This window comes from Chelonoidis abingdonii, chromosome 2 (assembly GCF_003597395.2).
Source record: "Chelonoidis abingdonii isolate Lonesome George chromosome 2, CheloAbing_2.0, whole genome shotgun sequence".
NCBI lineage: Eukaryota > Metazoa > Chordata > Testudines > Testudinidae > Chelonoidis > Chelonoidis abingdonii.
Window position 1 is genome coordinate 278,161,271 of NC_133770.1, and position 18,427 is coordinate 278,179,697.

At 35.8% G+C, this 18,427-nt stretch overlaps 1 protein-coding gene across 3 annotated transcripts in view; it reads left to right on the forward strand.

Annotated features, from left to right (window-relative positions):
• Positions 1 to 18,427, forward strand: part of MTBP (MDM2 binding protein) — a 321,748-nt gene that overhangs the window by 17,707 nt on the left and 285,614 nt on the right. For all 3 annotated transcript variants that reach the window (XR_012655394.1, XM_075063204.1, XM_032777231.2), the window contains exons 7-16: positions 351 to 465; positions 1,205 to 1,339; positions 2,455 to 2,549; positions 5,959 to 6,031; positions 8,944 to 9,061; positions 12,461 to 12,634; positions 13,783 to 13,896; positions 14,788 to 14,952; positions 16,444 to 16,537; positions 17,989 to 18,144. Coding sequence is in view for 2 of the 3 variants with exons in the window: in XM_075063204.1 (XP_074919305.1) it covers positions 351 to 465; positions 1,205 to 1,339; positions 2,455 to 2,549; positions 5,959 to 6,031; positions 8,944 to 9,061; positions 12,461 to 12,634; positions 13,783 to 13,896; positions 14,788 to 14,952; positions 16,444 to 16,537; positions 17,989 to 18,144 (1,239 nt within the window). In the remaining variant the exon portion in view is untranslated. The remainder of the gene's footprint in view (positions 1 to 350; positions 466 to 1,204; positions 1,340 to 2,454; positions 2,550 to 5,958; positions 6,032 to 8,943; positions 9,062 to 12,460; positions 12,635 to 13,782; positions 13,897 to 14,787; positions 14,953 to 16,443; positions 16,538 to 17,988; positions 18,145 to 18,427) is intronic.

The following is an 18,427-nucleotide window of genomic DNA, read 5'->3' on the forward strand; positions in this document are numbered from 1 at the left end:
CCCGTTAGTACACAGAGATGGCCAATAGTAGGACGTGCAGACCACAAGACTTCTAATTACAAGCCGACTCATTTTGCCAAGCCAGCCATTGCTCAATACATGCCAATGCACCCTACTGTCATCTTTGTGGAACACGGACACACCTTCCCCTGCAGAAAGGGGCACCAGCATTTCTGTAAGAGTTTGTACTTTTCAGAGTACAAAGTTTTACATATTTGTCTGTGTTTACATATTTTCAGGTCTGTTTAGTGCTAAGATTTAATAGATACATTGGATTAAACCTCATAGCATGTTAATCTGTAAAACTAGATGAAATGAGATTCATTATTTTTTCTTTACATTTACAATAGCTGGCAAAAAATTGCAGACTACCTATCAGCAGATGTTGTGGCTTCAGATAACCTAATAAATATTATTGATTCAAAAGAGCTGTGGAGAGGAGAGATTCAGATATGGGAAAGAAAGGTAAATTTAATTTTTTCTAGTTTTGGTTAACTTTGTTTAGGTTCACTGTGTACATAAGCTGCATGAAATTGTTATGGGATACATATTATATTATAAATGCTTAAGTTTCATGCTTTCTTCTGAATTTTTTAAGTCTAATTATATAGGAACAAGTTTTAATAATTAACACTTTTTTTTTTTAAACAGAGACAGTACAAGCTGATTTTTTTTGTTTATAACTTATATTATAACTAAACTGTGGAGTTTCATGGTTTAGGGGCCTAACTTTTTACCCTCTTTACCTTAGGTTTGTGTGTGTGTTTTTTTTTAAGCCACTTCTTTTGTTGTTCATGACAAACCATTATTCTCTTTCTGTGCTATTTTGTAGTACTCAGATGAAACCCCACATCTAGCACTTGTGCAAAAGCAGCAACCATTCAACTGTAGAGGACAGTACTTGTGTTTGCAATGTCTTAATCTTGAGCACATTACCTGGTTATCCAACCCTAATATTATTGCTACTCAGTTGTTTGTTGAAATCTGTTGGGCCATATCCTTTTAAAGTAATTGTATATCTAATTGATTGAAAAAATGGGTTTATTAAAATAATGCTTTGCTTTATGTAAACTTTGTTTCATCTTCATCTGCTAGTTGCACCAAATGCTTGATGTGCAAGAATATGAGAATTTTTCTAACCTAATTCATCTAATTAACATCAAGCTTTATATCTGCCTTTTTAAAAATATTCTATTTTCTTTAGTTTGGATTTGAAGTTAGGTTTCCAAAATTTTGTATAAAGAGTGTCTCAGCCAAGCCTTTCAGCACATCGTATTTGAATACTTGCTTCACTGCCAAGAAAACAGCGCAATCAAAGATGACTAATATTTTGCCAGAGGTAAGTTCTATGTTTGATCTTTCTTTGTATTACAATAATTCACTTTTTTTTTTTACCTTTCTGAGAAAATTAATAATGAGGGAAGTGGTAGTCAGGATTCAAAAACAAATATAAAAGTACTGACTCTGTAATGTACATCTCTTAAGGCTTATCTTGTTCATATCTTTGTCTGGATAGTATCAGTGATATTTGATCTAATTATATGTCTAAAATATGATATTACGTTCTCAAAGTAGAAATGAAAAATGGTCCTGATTTCTTAGCTTTCAAAAAATTTAACATTAAATACTGCTGTAGCATGTTGAAGCATATATTTATTTATTTATACAAATACACCTTAATATTAAACACTTTTTTTTTCTGAAAATTGCTAGTACCATTTTTACCCAGTGGAAATTGGTCATCTTTTAAAGTTTAAAAATTGAAATCCATATTATTGATGGAAAATAATATAAAAACTCCTTTAATGTAACTACATATATGAATTTTAATAGTTTTTTTTTAGAGTTAAATCTTCTAAATATATTTGTCATTAATTGTATGGTCTTGAATGATTTTTATTTGTAGTATCTGAGGGAAGATCAGCTCAGAAGCAGCCCTGCAGATATTATTTCATATGCATATGTGTATTCTACAGGGCTGGCTCCAGGCACCAGCAAGGAAAGCAGGTGCTTGGAGTGGCCAATGGAAAGGGGCAGCATGTCCGGGTCTTCAGCGGCAATTTAGCGACGGGCCCCTCAATGCCTCTCGGAGCGTAGGACCCGCTGCCAAAGAGTGAAGGGATTGCGGCTTTTTTTTCTTTTCTTTCCTCCCCCTCCCCCCTTTGTCACTTGGGGCAGCAAAAAAGCTGGAGCCAGTCCTGGTATTCTAAGGAATCTATTGGAAGAATTGTTTTAAGCACCTTCCATAAGTTTGCCCTTTTAAGATGTTTAATTATATTTTAATTTCACTATATTGCAAAACCTTCCTCTTTTTCTCTCTCCCATTTCCCTATTTCTAATGTGTTCCTAAATAAGGACCCAGTTCAGCAAAGCACTTAAAGCAAGTGATTAAGTCCCTTTGAAATAATATCCAAAATATAAAAGTTACAAATTCTGAATTTAATTTCTTTTCAGGTTTTTCATTATTATGGTCCTGTGTTAGAATTCATGCGGCTGGTGATGCTCTCAGATCTGCCATCCTATTTTGTATCAGATCTTGAATTTGAGCTGTATCCTTTTGTTTCAAAGCTCATCTCTCTCTCTCTCTCCCCCCCTCCCCCAGTGTTTGCAAATGGGGGGGAAGAGAACAGGGGCTGTGGTGGGTTACCTTAATTTGCTAAATTTATGATGTATATTTAGTTATGTCAAAGGTGCCTAGATTATATAGACAGGCACCTTTTAGTGCTTTTATAAAACTAAATACATAAAATAAAAATGCATATTAATATTATTAAACTGTTTTTCTGATTATACCACCAATTATGTCAAGTACTGTGTAGTATATAAGCTAATATGAGACTATGGTAATGTTTATCTTTCTATAGAATAGTGACACTTCTATTGTTATAGAAATCTGTGATTTAAAAAACAAACAAAAAAACCCTTTCAAAATATATCTCCGGGTGCATAAAGGTTTTAACATATTTGCAATTTCCTGAGAATGTTTAATAAGATCTAATTATGAATAGGTGATATTAGAACTGGAACGTCTAGTGAAAATTTCCCCATATGGAGGATTTCAGGTAAAATAAACTATATTTAAGTGATTCAGAGTTAAAATTGAAGCTAGAGCAGATGCAGAATATCTTCATATCTAAAACACTTTCCTTAAAGACACAACTTTCAGCTCGTTTAACACACTTTTTTTTCAAGCAGCATAAAATATATATAAACTTTTTTCCTGATCAAATGTACATTTTAGAGTATGAGTTTGAACTATTTATTGAACCTTGCAGCCCTCATGGTGTGCACCTAATATTTGTAATTCAATAACTAGGAGGGGGAAAGGAATCTTAAATACTAAATGCATTCTCATGTGCTAACAAGAATTTTGTTTAAGGAGAACATAGACTAAATTTACTATAGTTATAAAAAGAGGGCTTAAAATAACACCAGCATAGTCAGAGGTTAAATGTATACATCTTTGGAAGTGCCCTTTCTGCAGCCCCCATTGGCCTGGAGTAGTGAACCGCCGCCAGTGGGAGCCGCGATCGGCTGAACCTGCAGACGCGGCAGGTAGACAAACCGGCTCGGCCTGCCAGGGGCTTTCCCTGAAGAAGCAGCGGCCCTAGTTTGAGAACCACTGATTTGGACCGTACTGTATATCAAAAAAGTGAGAGATTCTCCCACTCTTAAGCTTTTCAGAAAACAGAATTACAAGTATATTAATTTGTACTTTTCTGTTACATGGGAACTGACATCTGTGGCAGTTCTGTTGTGAACTGGAGGCAGTATTGTAGCTCTGAGGGTATGTCTGCACTGCAAAAAACCAAAATAAAACCCCAAACAAAAAGTAACTGTGGCAATGAGTCTCAGAGCGCAAGTCAACTGACGTAGGTTTGCGCTGTGAGGCTAAAAATAGCAGTGTAGACGTTTGGATTCGGGCTGGAACCTGGTGAGAGGGGGGATCCTAGAATCTGCGCTCTAACCCAAGTACAAAGCTCTGTAGCACGAGCCTGAATCAGTTGATCCAGGCTCTGAGACTTATTGCCATGGGTCTTTTTTGCAGTGTAGGCATACCCTTTAGTGTGCTGGGTTAATAGACCATAATACTCTATATAGATTGTACATAGGCATATTTACATAATTTAAACGACATTTACCTGATAGAGAAGCCTCCATGCATAGTAGTAATTATCCCTACATATAATAAAAGGAAAAAGATCATGGATTAGTTTGTGACATGCAAATAGCATGGTCAGAAGTAGGCAAAAAGCCCTGTCTTTACAGTCTGCTTAATAAAGAGTCCTTTGGCACCTTATAGAGTAATAGACGTTTTGGAGCATGAGCTTTCGTGGGTGAATACCCACTTCGTCGCATGTATCCAATGAAGTGGGTATTTACCCACGAAAGCTCATGCTCCAAAACGTCTGTTAGTCTATAAGGTGCCACAGGACTCTTTGCTGCTTTTACAGATCCAGACTAACATGGCTACCTCTCTGATGCTTAAATAAAGTAGGTTCACAGCCTTATGAAGTTTGTCATGCTTAGTTTTGTAAGTAGAGGTATAAAGTGCACTTGAAGAAACACACTGCCTTTGATTTAATGCCATGATAAAATTCAACAAATAATCTTAGCATGCATAGTGGGCTAACAGGTTGAAACAAAGAGGCCCATGCTGCTATTTGTAGGATGAAGAGGAGAAGGAGGTATTTTGCTGGGCACTCCTATTTTGTTAGACTGATACTCCACTAATGTTGAGCTTTTCTGCTTTAAGTGGTTCTAGTAAGTTTAGTTCAGTGTGTAGAGACACTTTTACACAAAATGTGTACAATTTAAAGGGAATGCATAGCTAAGGAGCCCTTTATCTTCTAGCACACAAGTTAAAATATCATTCAGACCAGCACTTACTTCAGTTGATACCATCAGTCTGATTCTAATGCTGCCAATCAAATGCCTTTCAGAACTAAGAGGTGATGTTTTTATCATACAGAAGGCTATTCCATGTACAATTAAATCAGTACACTTAAAAACAGAGAAATTGAGGAAGAGAATGCAGTATTTGAAGAAATATAATTGAGCCTCTCATTAAAGCCCCCAATAAAGTACAAATATCACTGTGGTCAGAGTGCAAATACCCATCTTAAACTGAACCCACCCATTCATTATAATGAACAGCTTTCTGTAAAGGACCCATGAGGAATCATTCACTCATACGTTGAGCACACCAGAAAGGAAGAACATAAAAATACAAATCTAATCTGTTATCAAGGTCTGCGGGATATATCATTATACAGTTTAACCACTTTTCTTTAAGACCTCATGAGTAGAGGCCTGTCAGTACCTCAAAGGATTAGATGCTAAATGATTATCTCAAAACCATCACCTGCTATTTTGGTGGTAAAAGATGGATCTCAGATTTTGTTCCAAAGGACCACAACAAAAAAGTAAAGAGAGAAACACAAGAAGGCAACTCACCATCCAGGTGGTATGAGTGCTACTGGTGCCTGGATTGCCTCAGTTATGACAGTATATCTGTTGCTTTGTAGAAGCTATCAATCAAATCTACATTCAGTGGGAAGTTATAAGAAATTCAGGCTTCAGCAGTAGCATCTGATACCAGCTGATTAAAATCTTGATATATATTCCTGAAGTAAATCATTAACTGTAATAATGGTAAGAGATTCAATAAAGTATATAATAATTTGCTCCTACATGGTTATTTGAAAGCTTTCAATAAGTATGCTGTATATCAAAACATATATTTACAAAATGCCTGAGTTAGTGTATTACTCCATCTGATGCGGAGAATTTATTCATTATAATGCTTTGACAATAATGAGGAATGTGTTGGTGGTTTAGTTTGTATTTAGGTGGATTGAAAAGTTTCTTTATGCAGAATATGATCATACCATGATTTATAAAATAGCAACAGGTAAAAGTATTTGAAGATGTGGCTCCTTAAACTTTTCTGTACAGGAACTTGACAAGAAACAATATCAATGAAAAGTCTACACTGCTTTTGGACCAGATTTCTTCTCTTTGTGAAAAGGTATAATTTTTATCAACTTGCAGCAATTTTTTTTCAAAATTATTTGTGCGTAATCTATTTCAGTATACTTTTAATGTAACACCTAATCTTTGTGGAGCTGCCTCCAAAATTTTCTTCTAGTGTCTTTAGAGGTTTGTGGTTGTATAGTTTCCAAGAACAGAACTCAAATGCCCATTAAATTGTGAACTTCAGCTAAGTTTTGACCTCATAGCACATCTTGATACTCACTCTGAATCCCACTCTTCCTCACTCCTGTAGCTGTCCTTGTCTGCTCATTTTCATAATTCAGTTTAACCCTTCAATAAAAATTACTGACCCCACCCTCTTCTGTTCCCACAAATCTTTTTTTAAATCTCTTTACAACAAGAGCCCCCCTCTTTTTCCCTGCCTACCTTCATAAACACAAATAGCAGAGTACTCTGAGTAATTTTTTATGTTCTGCAGAGCAATATATTGCACAGATGCTATACTGTTGGGCCAGCCATATCTTCAGGGTATTTGCTGCATTCGTAGATTTTAAGACCAGAAGGGACCATTTGATCATCTGTTCTGATCTCCTTTATGTCACAGGCCATTACATTTCACTAGTTACCTATATGTGAAGCACAGTTCATACAAACTGATGTACTGCTTCTAGTGTAGACCTGCCTAGAGTCACTGATTTCCTCACAGTGTTGGACATTCTTGCCTCCTAGGGGAATAGGAATAAAAACTGGTGATAGCCTTATCCCTCCATTTCTCACGTTGAATGTTCGTGGTTAGAAATGTCCTCAACAGTGCATTCTAAATGCTGTTGGACAAGCCACTGTATTATCTTACCTCTTCTTATTTCTCTAATGCAGAAAACAAGAAGGCATAGTGCATCATTTATTTTGCAGTCCTAGGCTGATGGAGATGTTTTTATTTTTTGCAGATCGTGATTGCAAGAAAAGCCGATATATTTCTATACTATCCTTTTTGAAAAATTGAGAACATTCTATAATTTTCGTAGGACAGTGCTTTTGACTCTGCTCAGATATAATAGTTATTGCTTTTTCTTGGTACTGTAGCTATGAATAATTATGCAGTAATGTTCATTTGAAAATGCTGTTTGCCTGAATTTTTAAGGCAATATAGGTATGTTTACACAGTGTTTCTGATGTTTATAACTCTACAGTAATCAGAACATTGGCTGCAGTGAGCAAATTGATATGATTATAGAAAGTTACTTATGTTATAATGTAGAGTTGTGGTTCCATTATAAAACCATATTTTTAAGGGTATATAGTGTAAGTGTTGAAAACTGGCTCCAGTTGTTCAGCCTGATATTTAGGATTTCTGCTAAAGAATGTATTTTCCTCAAACTTCTTCTTCATTTCCTACAAATAAATAGCTTAGTTATTTTAAAAATATACCCGTTCCAAAAAACAAACAAACCACAAGGTTTTTGTGCATTGGTATAACTCAGATAATTATGATGTGTAAAAATGGTATTTAGCAGATGTCAGTTATGTATAATAATTTCAGTTTTTACTCATAATTAAAAAAAAAAGCTTTTAGAACATTTTATGCATACTTATTATGATAAACTAGAGATGCTCTGACAGTTGTGTGTAATTATCTGTATTAGTAGATTGAAACTGTTCTAAAAGTTGTATATTCAGTCTACTAGATACAGTACAATGCATATTTGAAAGAAGACCATCAGAAACTTGCAGAAAAATGTATTTTTCCTGATAACAAGCCTGAATGCTCAAGTAAATAAGTAGAGTTACTTCTGTTGTTCTCCTTATTACTAATATTTATTGTCCTGAGAGAGAAATATTGGCGGAAGCAACAACAGATATCTGAATTTATTTGGAAAACAGAAAATACAAAAAAGATATGTCTTCTCTTGAGAGTGGAGAGTAGCCCACTGTGGTTATTTATTGGAGTACACAATTAATTTCAGATTCTATAATTATATAGAGATATTATTAGCCTTGCTGGATTTAGGTTGAGTTGAGATTTGCAGTTATAATGTAAATTAAATCTCTGTATCAGGCATGAAACAGAAAATACAATATACGTGAATCCAGCAGTTCTCCATCTCTTAACTTACCCTTGATTTTAAAAAGCAAACTTTTCACTGTTGGGAATGCTGCTTCTGCTTAATTCAACTCAGCATGATACCAATAGAGTCAAGTCCTGTTTGACGGTGAACAAAAAAGGGAAGGAGTGTCTTTAATAGAAATATACTTTAATCAGCCTCTAATCAACAGCTAAAGAAGAGGAAACCTCGAGCAGGTATGATCTGATTAGATCATGCTATAGGATTTCAGCCAGTCACCAGCATGGATTAGAAGGGAATCCACCTCCATCCTCCCACCCCTTGTATGTTCTGGGAAGGTTTTTTAAATCTCCTTCCTCTGAAGCATCAGGGATGACTACTGCTGGAGATGGTACACTGGGTGGGATGGGCCAGGGCTCTGAGGTGTTGCTGAGCATTTGAGCATTCCACCTCTCAGATCCTAGGCTGGCCAATTCTTGCTCAGGGTCTAACTGATTGCCAGAACAGGGTTTAGGAAGGAATTTTCCCTCAGGTCAGATTGGCCATGACCCTGGGTTTTTTTGCCTTCTCTGTAGCATGTGGGTGCAAGTCACTTGCCAGAATTATCTAGGGATATCTCACATAATAATATCCTTGCCATTGTGGGAGCATCAGGATTGGTTTACTCCATGCCCTCTATTCTCTGCCTGTGGCACATAATAGCCTACTCTCATGTGGGTCTCATTTACTTCGGTCTCATTTCCATTGTTGGGCTTAATGTGTGAGTGGTGGTGGCCTGTGATGTACAAAGAGGTCAGACTAGATGTTCTAGAGGTCCTTCCTGGCTTTGAACTCTCTGACTATAGGAGTAATATTGAGTGCACTGTTTTTGCTCTTTCTACAGGTAGGCGCCTTATTTGTTTTGCCTTGCAATGTAAGCAACATGTTGATTCCCTCTCCTGGCCAGCTGAGTACAAAAAAATGGAAGGAACATATGGCCAAAAAACCGAAGGTCATAACCAGTAAGTAATGTATGTGTAGGGGTGTTGTGTTTATGTGTGCATCAGGAGTATATACTATAAGTATATAAGTAGGCTTGGCCGAATTTGGTTTTTATTTTATTTCAACAGATAATATCAATGTTTGTTTTTAAGCATTTTTTTTTCTGTTTTTTGTTGATTTAAATTTTCATAGTTGCAGGGAATTGGTGTGTGGGGGGGTGTCAGACAATAATTCTTATTGACAGTAGATATTGAGATTCAAAAAATTAAAGCTATATACCATTAAAGTCCAATTTCTCAGCATATCAAAATATACAAAGTAAATATTCTTAAATTAAACTGTAGTAAGTTCTCAAGCAGAATTTTTCTTTCTTTGCCTAACTAAATTTTGATTGTTATTGACTGAAATAGTTTTTAGTGTGTGTGGTGAAAATGACATTTACCAATAAAAATCTAATCCTTTCAAGCCTAAATATAAAGTTATTAGCACAAATATAGAATAGTTGTATTACTTCAAAATGGAGCTGCACTGAGACTAGCAACAGTGACAGAATCTCCATAACATACAAAAGTCCTTAGTTATTATAATAACTATTATATATTCAACTGTGCAATTTGCAGAACAGAGAAAAATTAAAAATAACCTGTGCAAGTTATGCGGTTGGTCCAGCCAGCCCTGAGATCAGGGGAATGTAAATGTGGCTTAAAGGTACTGTTGTATGCCAGTCTTCAGGTTCAGCTGAGGATCCAGCTCCTATGTCTCCTTTCCTTTTTATTTAAAAAAGATGAAATCCTCATTTTACAAATTAATTCAAGGCCATTGGTTTATGTTAACAGTGATATGATACACTGTAGTTAGCTAACAATGATAATAGCTGCGGAAGTTGTCAAAGTCATTGGTCAGTATAACTGAACAAGTTACTTATGCCCCAAGATTTTGACCGTACTCTCTACAAATTTGTAATTAGATTATCATGGACTCTTTCCAATCCACTCTCTCCATTGTGCTATATATTGTACAAACACGTATGGAAACATGGTCTCTTTCCTGAAGAGTTTACAGCCTAAGAAGACAAGTGACATAGGTTTATGGGAAGAGGCATATGATCAGATAATTCAGTATGTCCATACGTTTGTAGTCCTCAAAATATATGATAAATGAAGTGTCAACTGTGCTCATCTGGCCCCTGCCTGTTATGTCAGAGGTGTATCTTCAGGAAGAGATTGAAGGAGGAACGATAGTGGTCTTACAAATCTGTTAATGAAAGACATCCATCTATTGGGCAAGCATGGAATAGACAAGGTGACATTTGCATGAGAAGCAGCCACCTCTGCCTATTTGTCATCATTGGCAAAGAGGAGGATATATGGGGATAAATGACAGGGAGAGAGGATCAGGGTTGTGAAGGGCCTTCAAAGCAAGGGCAGGAAGCTTAATGCTGTGAAACATAGGCTGGGCTGGGTGGGGAAGGGAGGGGGAGAGGAAGGGCAGATGTGATGTGATTATAGAGCAGATTAGCTGTTGGGTTTTCATTGACTGGAGTGACATCACGGATGAAACCAGGTGAGCACAGAAGAACATTCTCATATTGAAGGCTAGTATACCTAGTCTCCCAGCTCTAGTGGAAATAGATTGTATACCACTTTCTCCAAAGCCTAGGTAGCCTGTTTATAGTAAATTGAATAGGTGCTGGTCCACAATCTCTTAATTATATGAGAGAGGCACAGTGCTTCATCAAGATTACAATATAAAAGAAGACATGAAAACACCCTTTCTTGACATCTCAAAATGAATGTGTGTCCTGAGATGAAGAGAATACCGGAGGCGGGGGTATAAAGAGAATACATAGCAAGAATGTATGTCTTGAATTTAATCCTTGTGCACCAATAGATACCAATTTGATTTTTCTCCCTGATTTAAATTAAAACTGTTCTAGAAAACATTACAATATTTTATACAATATTAATACAGATTATTTGTTGAACTTTCAGTGCTTAAATCTGTCTAAAATATTATTTGTTGAGACAGTGTTATATATGCCTCAATCCAAGAGGGATAACAAAGCTTGCAGGTAGTATTAAGTGATTTGGTCTTTGAAGCTTAATACAATATTCTGAAGTGCTCAGTCTCTGAGTTTCTTGTGTTTGCAGACATCTGTCAATTTAATAGTTTGTATAAAACCTGAAGAAAATAGTTTCTTCAAAGTTATTACTGTCACGTTCACAGTGATAGATTTTATTTTAGTACAATCTGTATGATCCATGCTTTTGTTAGGAAATAGAATGGAGTATTTTTCATATGCTTCACAGCAGACATTTCTTGCTATCCTTATACTTTTAATAAAGATTTTAAATATATTTGTATAAATACCCCCTTTGTGAGTAGTATCTGCCTCATAATAGAAAGCATTTACAGAAATTTACCTAGTTAATGAATAATTCTATTTTCTCTCTTTTTTGGGGAGGAAGAGAATGGTGAGGGTGCCTAACACTTCATAACACATTTCTAAAAAATTAGGATTGTTTCAATCCAAATATTCCAACAAGGGTTTCCCACTAGCAAAGATTTCATCCACCACCACCATCTTTACAAATGTAGCAGATAGTGTACAGTTTTGCTCCTGTTTTAGGATAGAACTGTAACTTTTTTGCCTCATAACAAGGTAAGATTTAAGGTATTTATCTTCTCATTTGTACTTTACCAACTACATGCAGACATTGCCTCCTACATGGGTATATATCCGGAGCATTTAAATAACACACAACTATGTTATCCCAGTAGTTCAAGACAGAAAATAAAAAAACAACAAAAAAAACCGCATCCTTATCCTGTTGAAATTAAAGTGATATGTCAGGCAGAATATGCATAGGGTACCAGAATTAACCTTGCTTATATTTTAAAAAGTGCCTAGGTTTTTGATGACCGCAGGTGGTCAATACCTCGTATTTATCTCTTGTCCATAAACATCGTACTAGGATACAGGTTGAAAATTAATGTGAAAGAATCAGTGGCACATCTGGATTTGGTATTTGCACTTGATGTATTTAGAATATTTTTAGAGGTCTCCCATGAAAATACCGAGCACGTTTGATGCTGCTGGCTAATGTGATCTGATGCAATCTCAGCTGGCAAGGCTAGAGGCTATGCAAGTAACACCGTGTTAGAATCTAGAAAATATTATGCAAGAGTACTTATGGCACCTTAGAGACTAACAAATTTATTTGAGCATAAGTTTTCGTGGGCTGCGAAAGCTTATGCTCACGTAAATTTGTAAGTCTCTCAGGTGCTACTAGTACTCCTGTTTTTTTGCAGATACAGACTAATATGGTTGCTACTCTGAAACCTGAAAATATTATGCTTATTTTAACGACCTTTTTTTTCTCAGAATGGTTCGTGATTATCTATTGGTGTTTGCTTAGTTCCAGAAGTTGAGCTAAAAGGAGAATCTTGCCAATATTATTTCTTGGTACAAGGCAATGGCTTTGGAGGGTGTAAAGCAACTTTGATTCATTCAGCCAATCAGATCAATGGCACAGCCTCTCTTGCTTTAATAAATGGAAAGCTACAGACAAGCACAGAAGAAACACAGTCAAGTAAGATTTAAACTCTGTTTAAGGGTGTCTGGGGGGTTAGTGGTGATGACTGACAATATGTGCAATTTATTTACAGTAAAAAGATGGGAAAAACTAAGGGGAATAGTTACATCTGATAAATATTTTTGTTTCAGCAATATACTTTTGATTCAGACTTGTAAAAAATTATTTAACATTGATGGAAAAGTTCAGAAGAACTAATAACTTTGAATCTTTAAGTTCAAGTTAAAATGCATGTGATTTCAAAATATTCTATATGAGATGCACAGCCCATCATTTTGATACCTTCATTATCACATGGAGCAAAGAGAGTGCTTTATTGTACAACTCCAGTTAAAATGAATACTTAAATCAGACTTGCAAAATTGTCATGAAAATTGACCAGTCCAGCCCAAATTCTAGTTGCCTACCCTTGAGGTGGTGGTGATAAAAAAAAAAAAAAAAGGAAAAAAAACAACAAAAGTAACTATTTCATTCACTTGTCTGAAAATCTTTAATTTTCCCTAGGCAAATAGACCAGTTCAATTTTGCAAGGCTGATTTAGATGACATTCAGATAGAAGTCTGTTCCCTTGTAATTGGAGGAAATAGAAGTGGAATAGAACTGCCTGCCTGATCATAATAGTTTATCCTAGTCAGATGAAAAAGGTGGTGGAGGGGAAAATCCTAAAGTCCTTCCCAACATGTTATAGAAATTGGGAACAATGGGTTATTTTCAAACATCAAATGCAGTAGTCTGTTTACCTCCTATGCGTGTTAATTATATTAACTGCAATAACATATCAACATTAAAAGTCTGACTTTAATGCATAACAGCATGGAAATTCAAAGCTAAGGATTAGGCAGATATTTCATCCAAATCATGCTTATTTATTACAGCATGTAATACAGAAAAAGATTGCCAGGCATGTGGAGACCTCCTTGATAGTTATGCACAATAAAGTGACTTCTGGGTCGATTTTCAGCCTTTGATATTAATTTCCTTGCTTCAACAGGATTCAGCCAAATACTAAATTCTAGCTGTGGCTTTCTTAATACGAAATGTGTAGTATTGCGTGAAGATAGCTCCTTTAAGAAATAAATATGAACTGGTGATTTCCTAAGTCATATGAGACATACCTAAGACTGACTTTCTCATAATCCATATAGGCTTTTGTACTGGTGACTTCATCAGTTCTCTTCCACATTTCTATGGAGAGCAGATTCTACAGAGAGAAAAGAAACTGGCTTATGTCCAAGCGTTTGCCTTGAAGGAATGTCTCAGTAAGTAATGGAGAGAATATTGGATTAAATTGCCACTGGATCTCAAATTGATATTCAACATATATATCTTCATTTTGAATTTGATGTGACAGTGTTCACTTTAAAAGTCCAGGGAAGATAGCGTATGAAGAACAAATAGAAACATTTAATATTGTTAGGAAACAATTAGTAATATATCTGTGATGACTTGTTGCTATGTTTTTTTTTAAACCGTAGAGATGAAAGAGCTCTGGTTTTTATTTTGATGTTTTAGAGTAAATATGTTATGGAGAGCAACCAGGTTTTATTGTTGAAAAGATGATTTCATAAAGAGACTGTTGTGGTGATTCAGTACTCTGCTACTTTGCAGTTGTTTTTGTTAATCTCCAGCAGTGTATCTTTATCTCTTCCTCTCTCTTTTATTTTTTTAGTGGGGGAGGCTGAATGTCTGTTAGAGATTCATGTTTGTTGTAAGTGGGTGTATCATTGTAAACCGGACTGAAAGGTTTTTCTCTTTAAGTGACTCAAATTTGGGTGGGTAAGGAACATTTTGTTTGTCCCTTGATATTTAATCTAGTTTCATTGATCGAGCAGATTTAATTAAATGAAAATATATCTTGGAGAGACTACAGTTTTAATAGCCTGATCATAACGTAAATGGTTTGCAGTTAACAGGAAGTCACTAGACTGAAAATAACTTTCGTCATAAAAAGCACTTGTGAAAATGGTCTCTGAACTTCAGCCTTCCCAATGTTCCACATGTTCTGATGGAATAAACTAGTAACATGTCCCTAAAGTATACAATATGGTATGGCTTGTCAACTAAATTCTCTCCCAACCAGGGTTCAATCTTTCCTAAATGTTTAGCAGCTTGAACAGTAATTTTTTTCCCTTTTTCTTATTGTTTTGCAGAGAGGCGGGAATCAGGCGAGCAACCTTCAACTGTTTCTGCTGAGGAGCTCAAAACCCTGTTAACACTTACTAGGGAACGTTTTTTAGAGTTGTATGACACTAGCCTTCCAAAAACTATTCTGCACAAAGCAATCAACAAAACTAGCCCTTACACAATGACTCATGGTAGGTATCTGTATTAGAAAATTCAGCACTGTTTTATTATTTTGTTTTCTGAAAAAGAATCTGCAAACAAGACTTTTTATTCACTTACTGCAATTACATTAAAATGAATGTTAAAGGAATTAATCCAGAGAGAGAGAAAAATGGGAAATCCATAATATTTGCATTTGTACATTCATATAGCAATTGTTCTCACTTTGGACTATTTACATCTTTTTGGGTATTACTGACGATATTATGATTTCTGTATGATACTGAGAGCTCTTCATTGAATGAATATACATCTTATGTTCTTAAGATTATTGTCCAACTTCACTACAAAACCGTTCATATGTGAGAAGTAGTACATTTTTTTATATATCACCTTTTTGTTTTTGTTTTTTTCACACTTTCATTGAAGAACTAAGGTGGTATTCTCTCCAAGTAGCCTTTTTTAAAATATTTTTACCCCATTAATTCATCTGTTTAATTCCTATGGAAGAATAAGTGCATACATCTGGGATTAGTGGGCATAGTACTAGAATAGCAAGATTATTCTACGGAAGACCCAGCACCTACCATATCATATCAAGTTTTAATAAAAAGCTTCCTCAGGTTCACAGCCGTTATTTACCGGTGGCATACCTAACACATATCTCTTCAGTCAGAAAATTGTTTGCTAGCAGCAATTATTTAGGCCCACAGCAGTATATGCTGAATACAGTACATTATCTTCTTGTGGTGTTTTTAACACATGCAGATAGGGACTGTGAATTTTTTTTGTATGTGTGGAGACTTCTCTAGAAGCAACCAACTTAACACACCACACACAAATGTGCAGGATTCCCTAGTCAATATAAAACTGAATAAGATGTTCCCTTTTTGAATTATTTATCAAGTAATGTTGCCAGCATCATATATTTAGGTAATATCTTCTTTGTAGACATTATAAAATTGTTCTGTCTTTGCTCCATATTAATTTTAATCTGATATAATTCAGTGGAGTCAGAGATCTCCAATATGATTGCCATGTGATATCCAAACACTATATTACCATGTCTGCACCATAACCTTTCCTCATTACAACTCAGTGTGTATTGCTGTAGCATGATGAAATTATCACAGTGTCAGGATGTTGCACGAGGATTATTTTGGGACAGAATTTACTACTGTGTGCTCTTGCTTGCTTGCTTGCTTGCTTGCTTGCTTTACCACTGGGAAGAATCTTCATGACTGGTTCATTTCCTCAGTACTCTTCCTGCTGCCCCACATGTGCCTGGCAATGTGGAGCATGCTACTGTGAATGGCTCTGTATTTTCCCTCCAAAAAGCAGAGCACATGGATATATATTCGGTTAGAGCCAAGTATTCCATGCAACCCTCTTTTAGTGCCTTAAAGACTTGCCAAGGGCTTCTAGAGCCACAGTTTGAGTATCCTCCTATTAGTACTAATAAACCTGGCTCTTTCAGTAATAGCTCTGTATTAATCTAACTCTGTTTTTTTTTCCCCTCTTAGAATCTGAAATAATAGCACCCAATCCTTTGGAGTGGCCAGAAAGAAGTGTTCTTCAGAACTTGGAAAACTTTGAAAAAATTAAACAAAAAATGAGGTAATTATAAATACTGTGTATTTTCTAAACAGATGACATTAAAGATCATTCTACAAGATCTGTGAATGCTGACAGAGGTTTTGTAAATCTCGTAAAATATATTTAAGGGTCCTACAGAAATTAAGAGAGAAGGGAAATTTTATGTAAGGTTGAAACTGGGTCCCTGGTCCTCTGCCATTTTGAAAAGGCATTGCAGAGGGGTTTCAGTATTTATGAGTGAGCATTGTTATGCAGCCTTTTGATAGAGCACAGTTCTAAATTTGTGAAGTTCCAGTAGGCACAATTGAGTGGGTAAAAGATAAAGGCCATAGCCACACTAAGAAGTGGTGCATAAAGGGGTCAAATTTGCGCAACAAGTGGCACAAGCTGTAATGTAAACACAGTGGAGCAGTTTTTGCCACTATGTCCCAATATAGACGCACCATTAATCTTTTCGTGTTGCTTCATTTAAGGTCAGGGTCATAACGTTTTAAAAGCATAAGAGAATTAAGAGAGGTTTGGAAAATGTTCATTATTTAGACTCGGGTTGAAATGCTGCTCCTTTGGATCTTTTACAGCCACATGTGATTAGGTATTTAACTTATTCTTATAATTTGTTTCATTTCATCCTAACTCGCAATTGCTTTTTCTCGGTCTTTGTTTTATTGTGGATCTTTAACATTTTACTGGATAAGCTTACAATCAATTTTCCAAATGAATTATCACGAGTAGCTTTTTTCTTTCAATTTACAAAGTCCCAGGGTGGCATGGCCTACATCAGAGTGTTGGGAGGAATGTCTCACTTGCAACCTCAGCTTAGAGCTAGGCTTTCTTGTGCCTTTTCAAAACACTGTCCTTGCCTCTCAAAACAGATAAGATTATTTTTCTGCTAACCATAGCTTTTGACAGGAATCTCAAGGACCTTTCTATCTCTTAGATTCAGTGAATATCACACAAGTCCTGGGTGAAATAAATTTATTTTATCTTGTTCCCCATTGGTGAGTTTTACTCTTCCTAAAGCAGCATGGCAAAGGTTTTCAGTATTAGAAGAGGAGACAGTTTGCTGTCCTTGAATTAGGAGCATTGAAAGAATTATGAGGGGAAGGTTGTACAATACTTTCCTTTTAGTTCTTACCTTTAACTATGCTATAAATCTCTCTTTCATGAGAATTAAATTAATCTTCAAATATATAAAATTTGCCCACAGGCTTGAGAATCTGAATGTCTGCTTTCCATCCCAGTGTTAAATTTATCAGCTAAGCTGTAAAATCTTGATAATAATTTATATTGAGAAGACTGGTAGAGCCTTGACATTGAAACCATTTTATTATGAGCTTTTCAATAAATATTTTGAAATGCTAGTTCCACTAGTATTACACTGGAGATAAACCATTTTTAATTGCTCCAAACTAACAATGACTCTTGGCAGGAGAGAGTTACTTTGTTTGTTTGTTTGTTTGTTTCTCCCCCAGAGTTTCAATGTTGGCGCATTCCTCTGAGCAATTACTGGGCCATAAAGATGGTCAGAGGGAATCACTGACATTGCTGGATGCTAAAGAGCTACTGAAATATTTCACTCCAGAGGGGTTACCTATTGGGGATCTTCAGCCATTACAAATTCAAAAGAGGTAAGGTCTTAGAATGCACAAAACCTGAGGGCAAAATTCAGAACTGATGTAAGCAGGCACAACTAATGACTCCATTGCTGGAAATGAATTTGGCCCTCAGAATCTCCTGCTCGGTTTTGCTGCTCACAGTTGTGTAAATGATGATTTATGTTGTTGGTCATGATGGAGAATAGGCTTGGAATATGTCAGGGTTGTCCCAAATAAGCACCAATGATTAACCTAAGTAGCTTTTCCATTGTAGTTGAAAGTATGATGGGTTTTAAATCTTATCCCCTGCAGATGG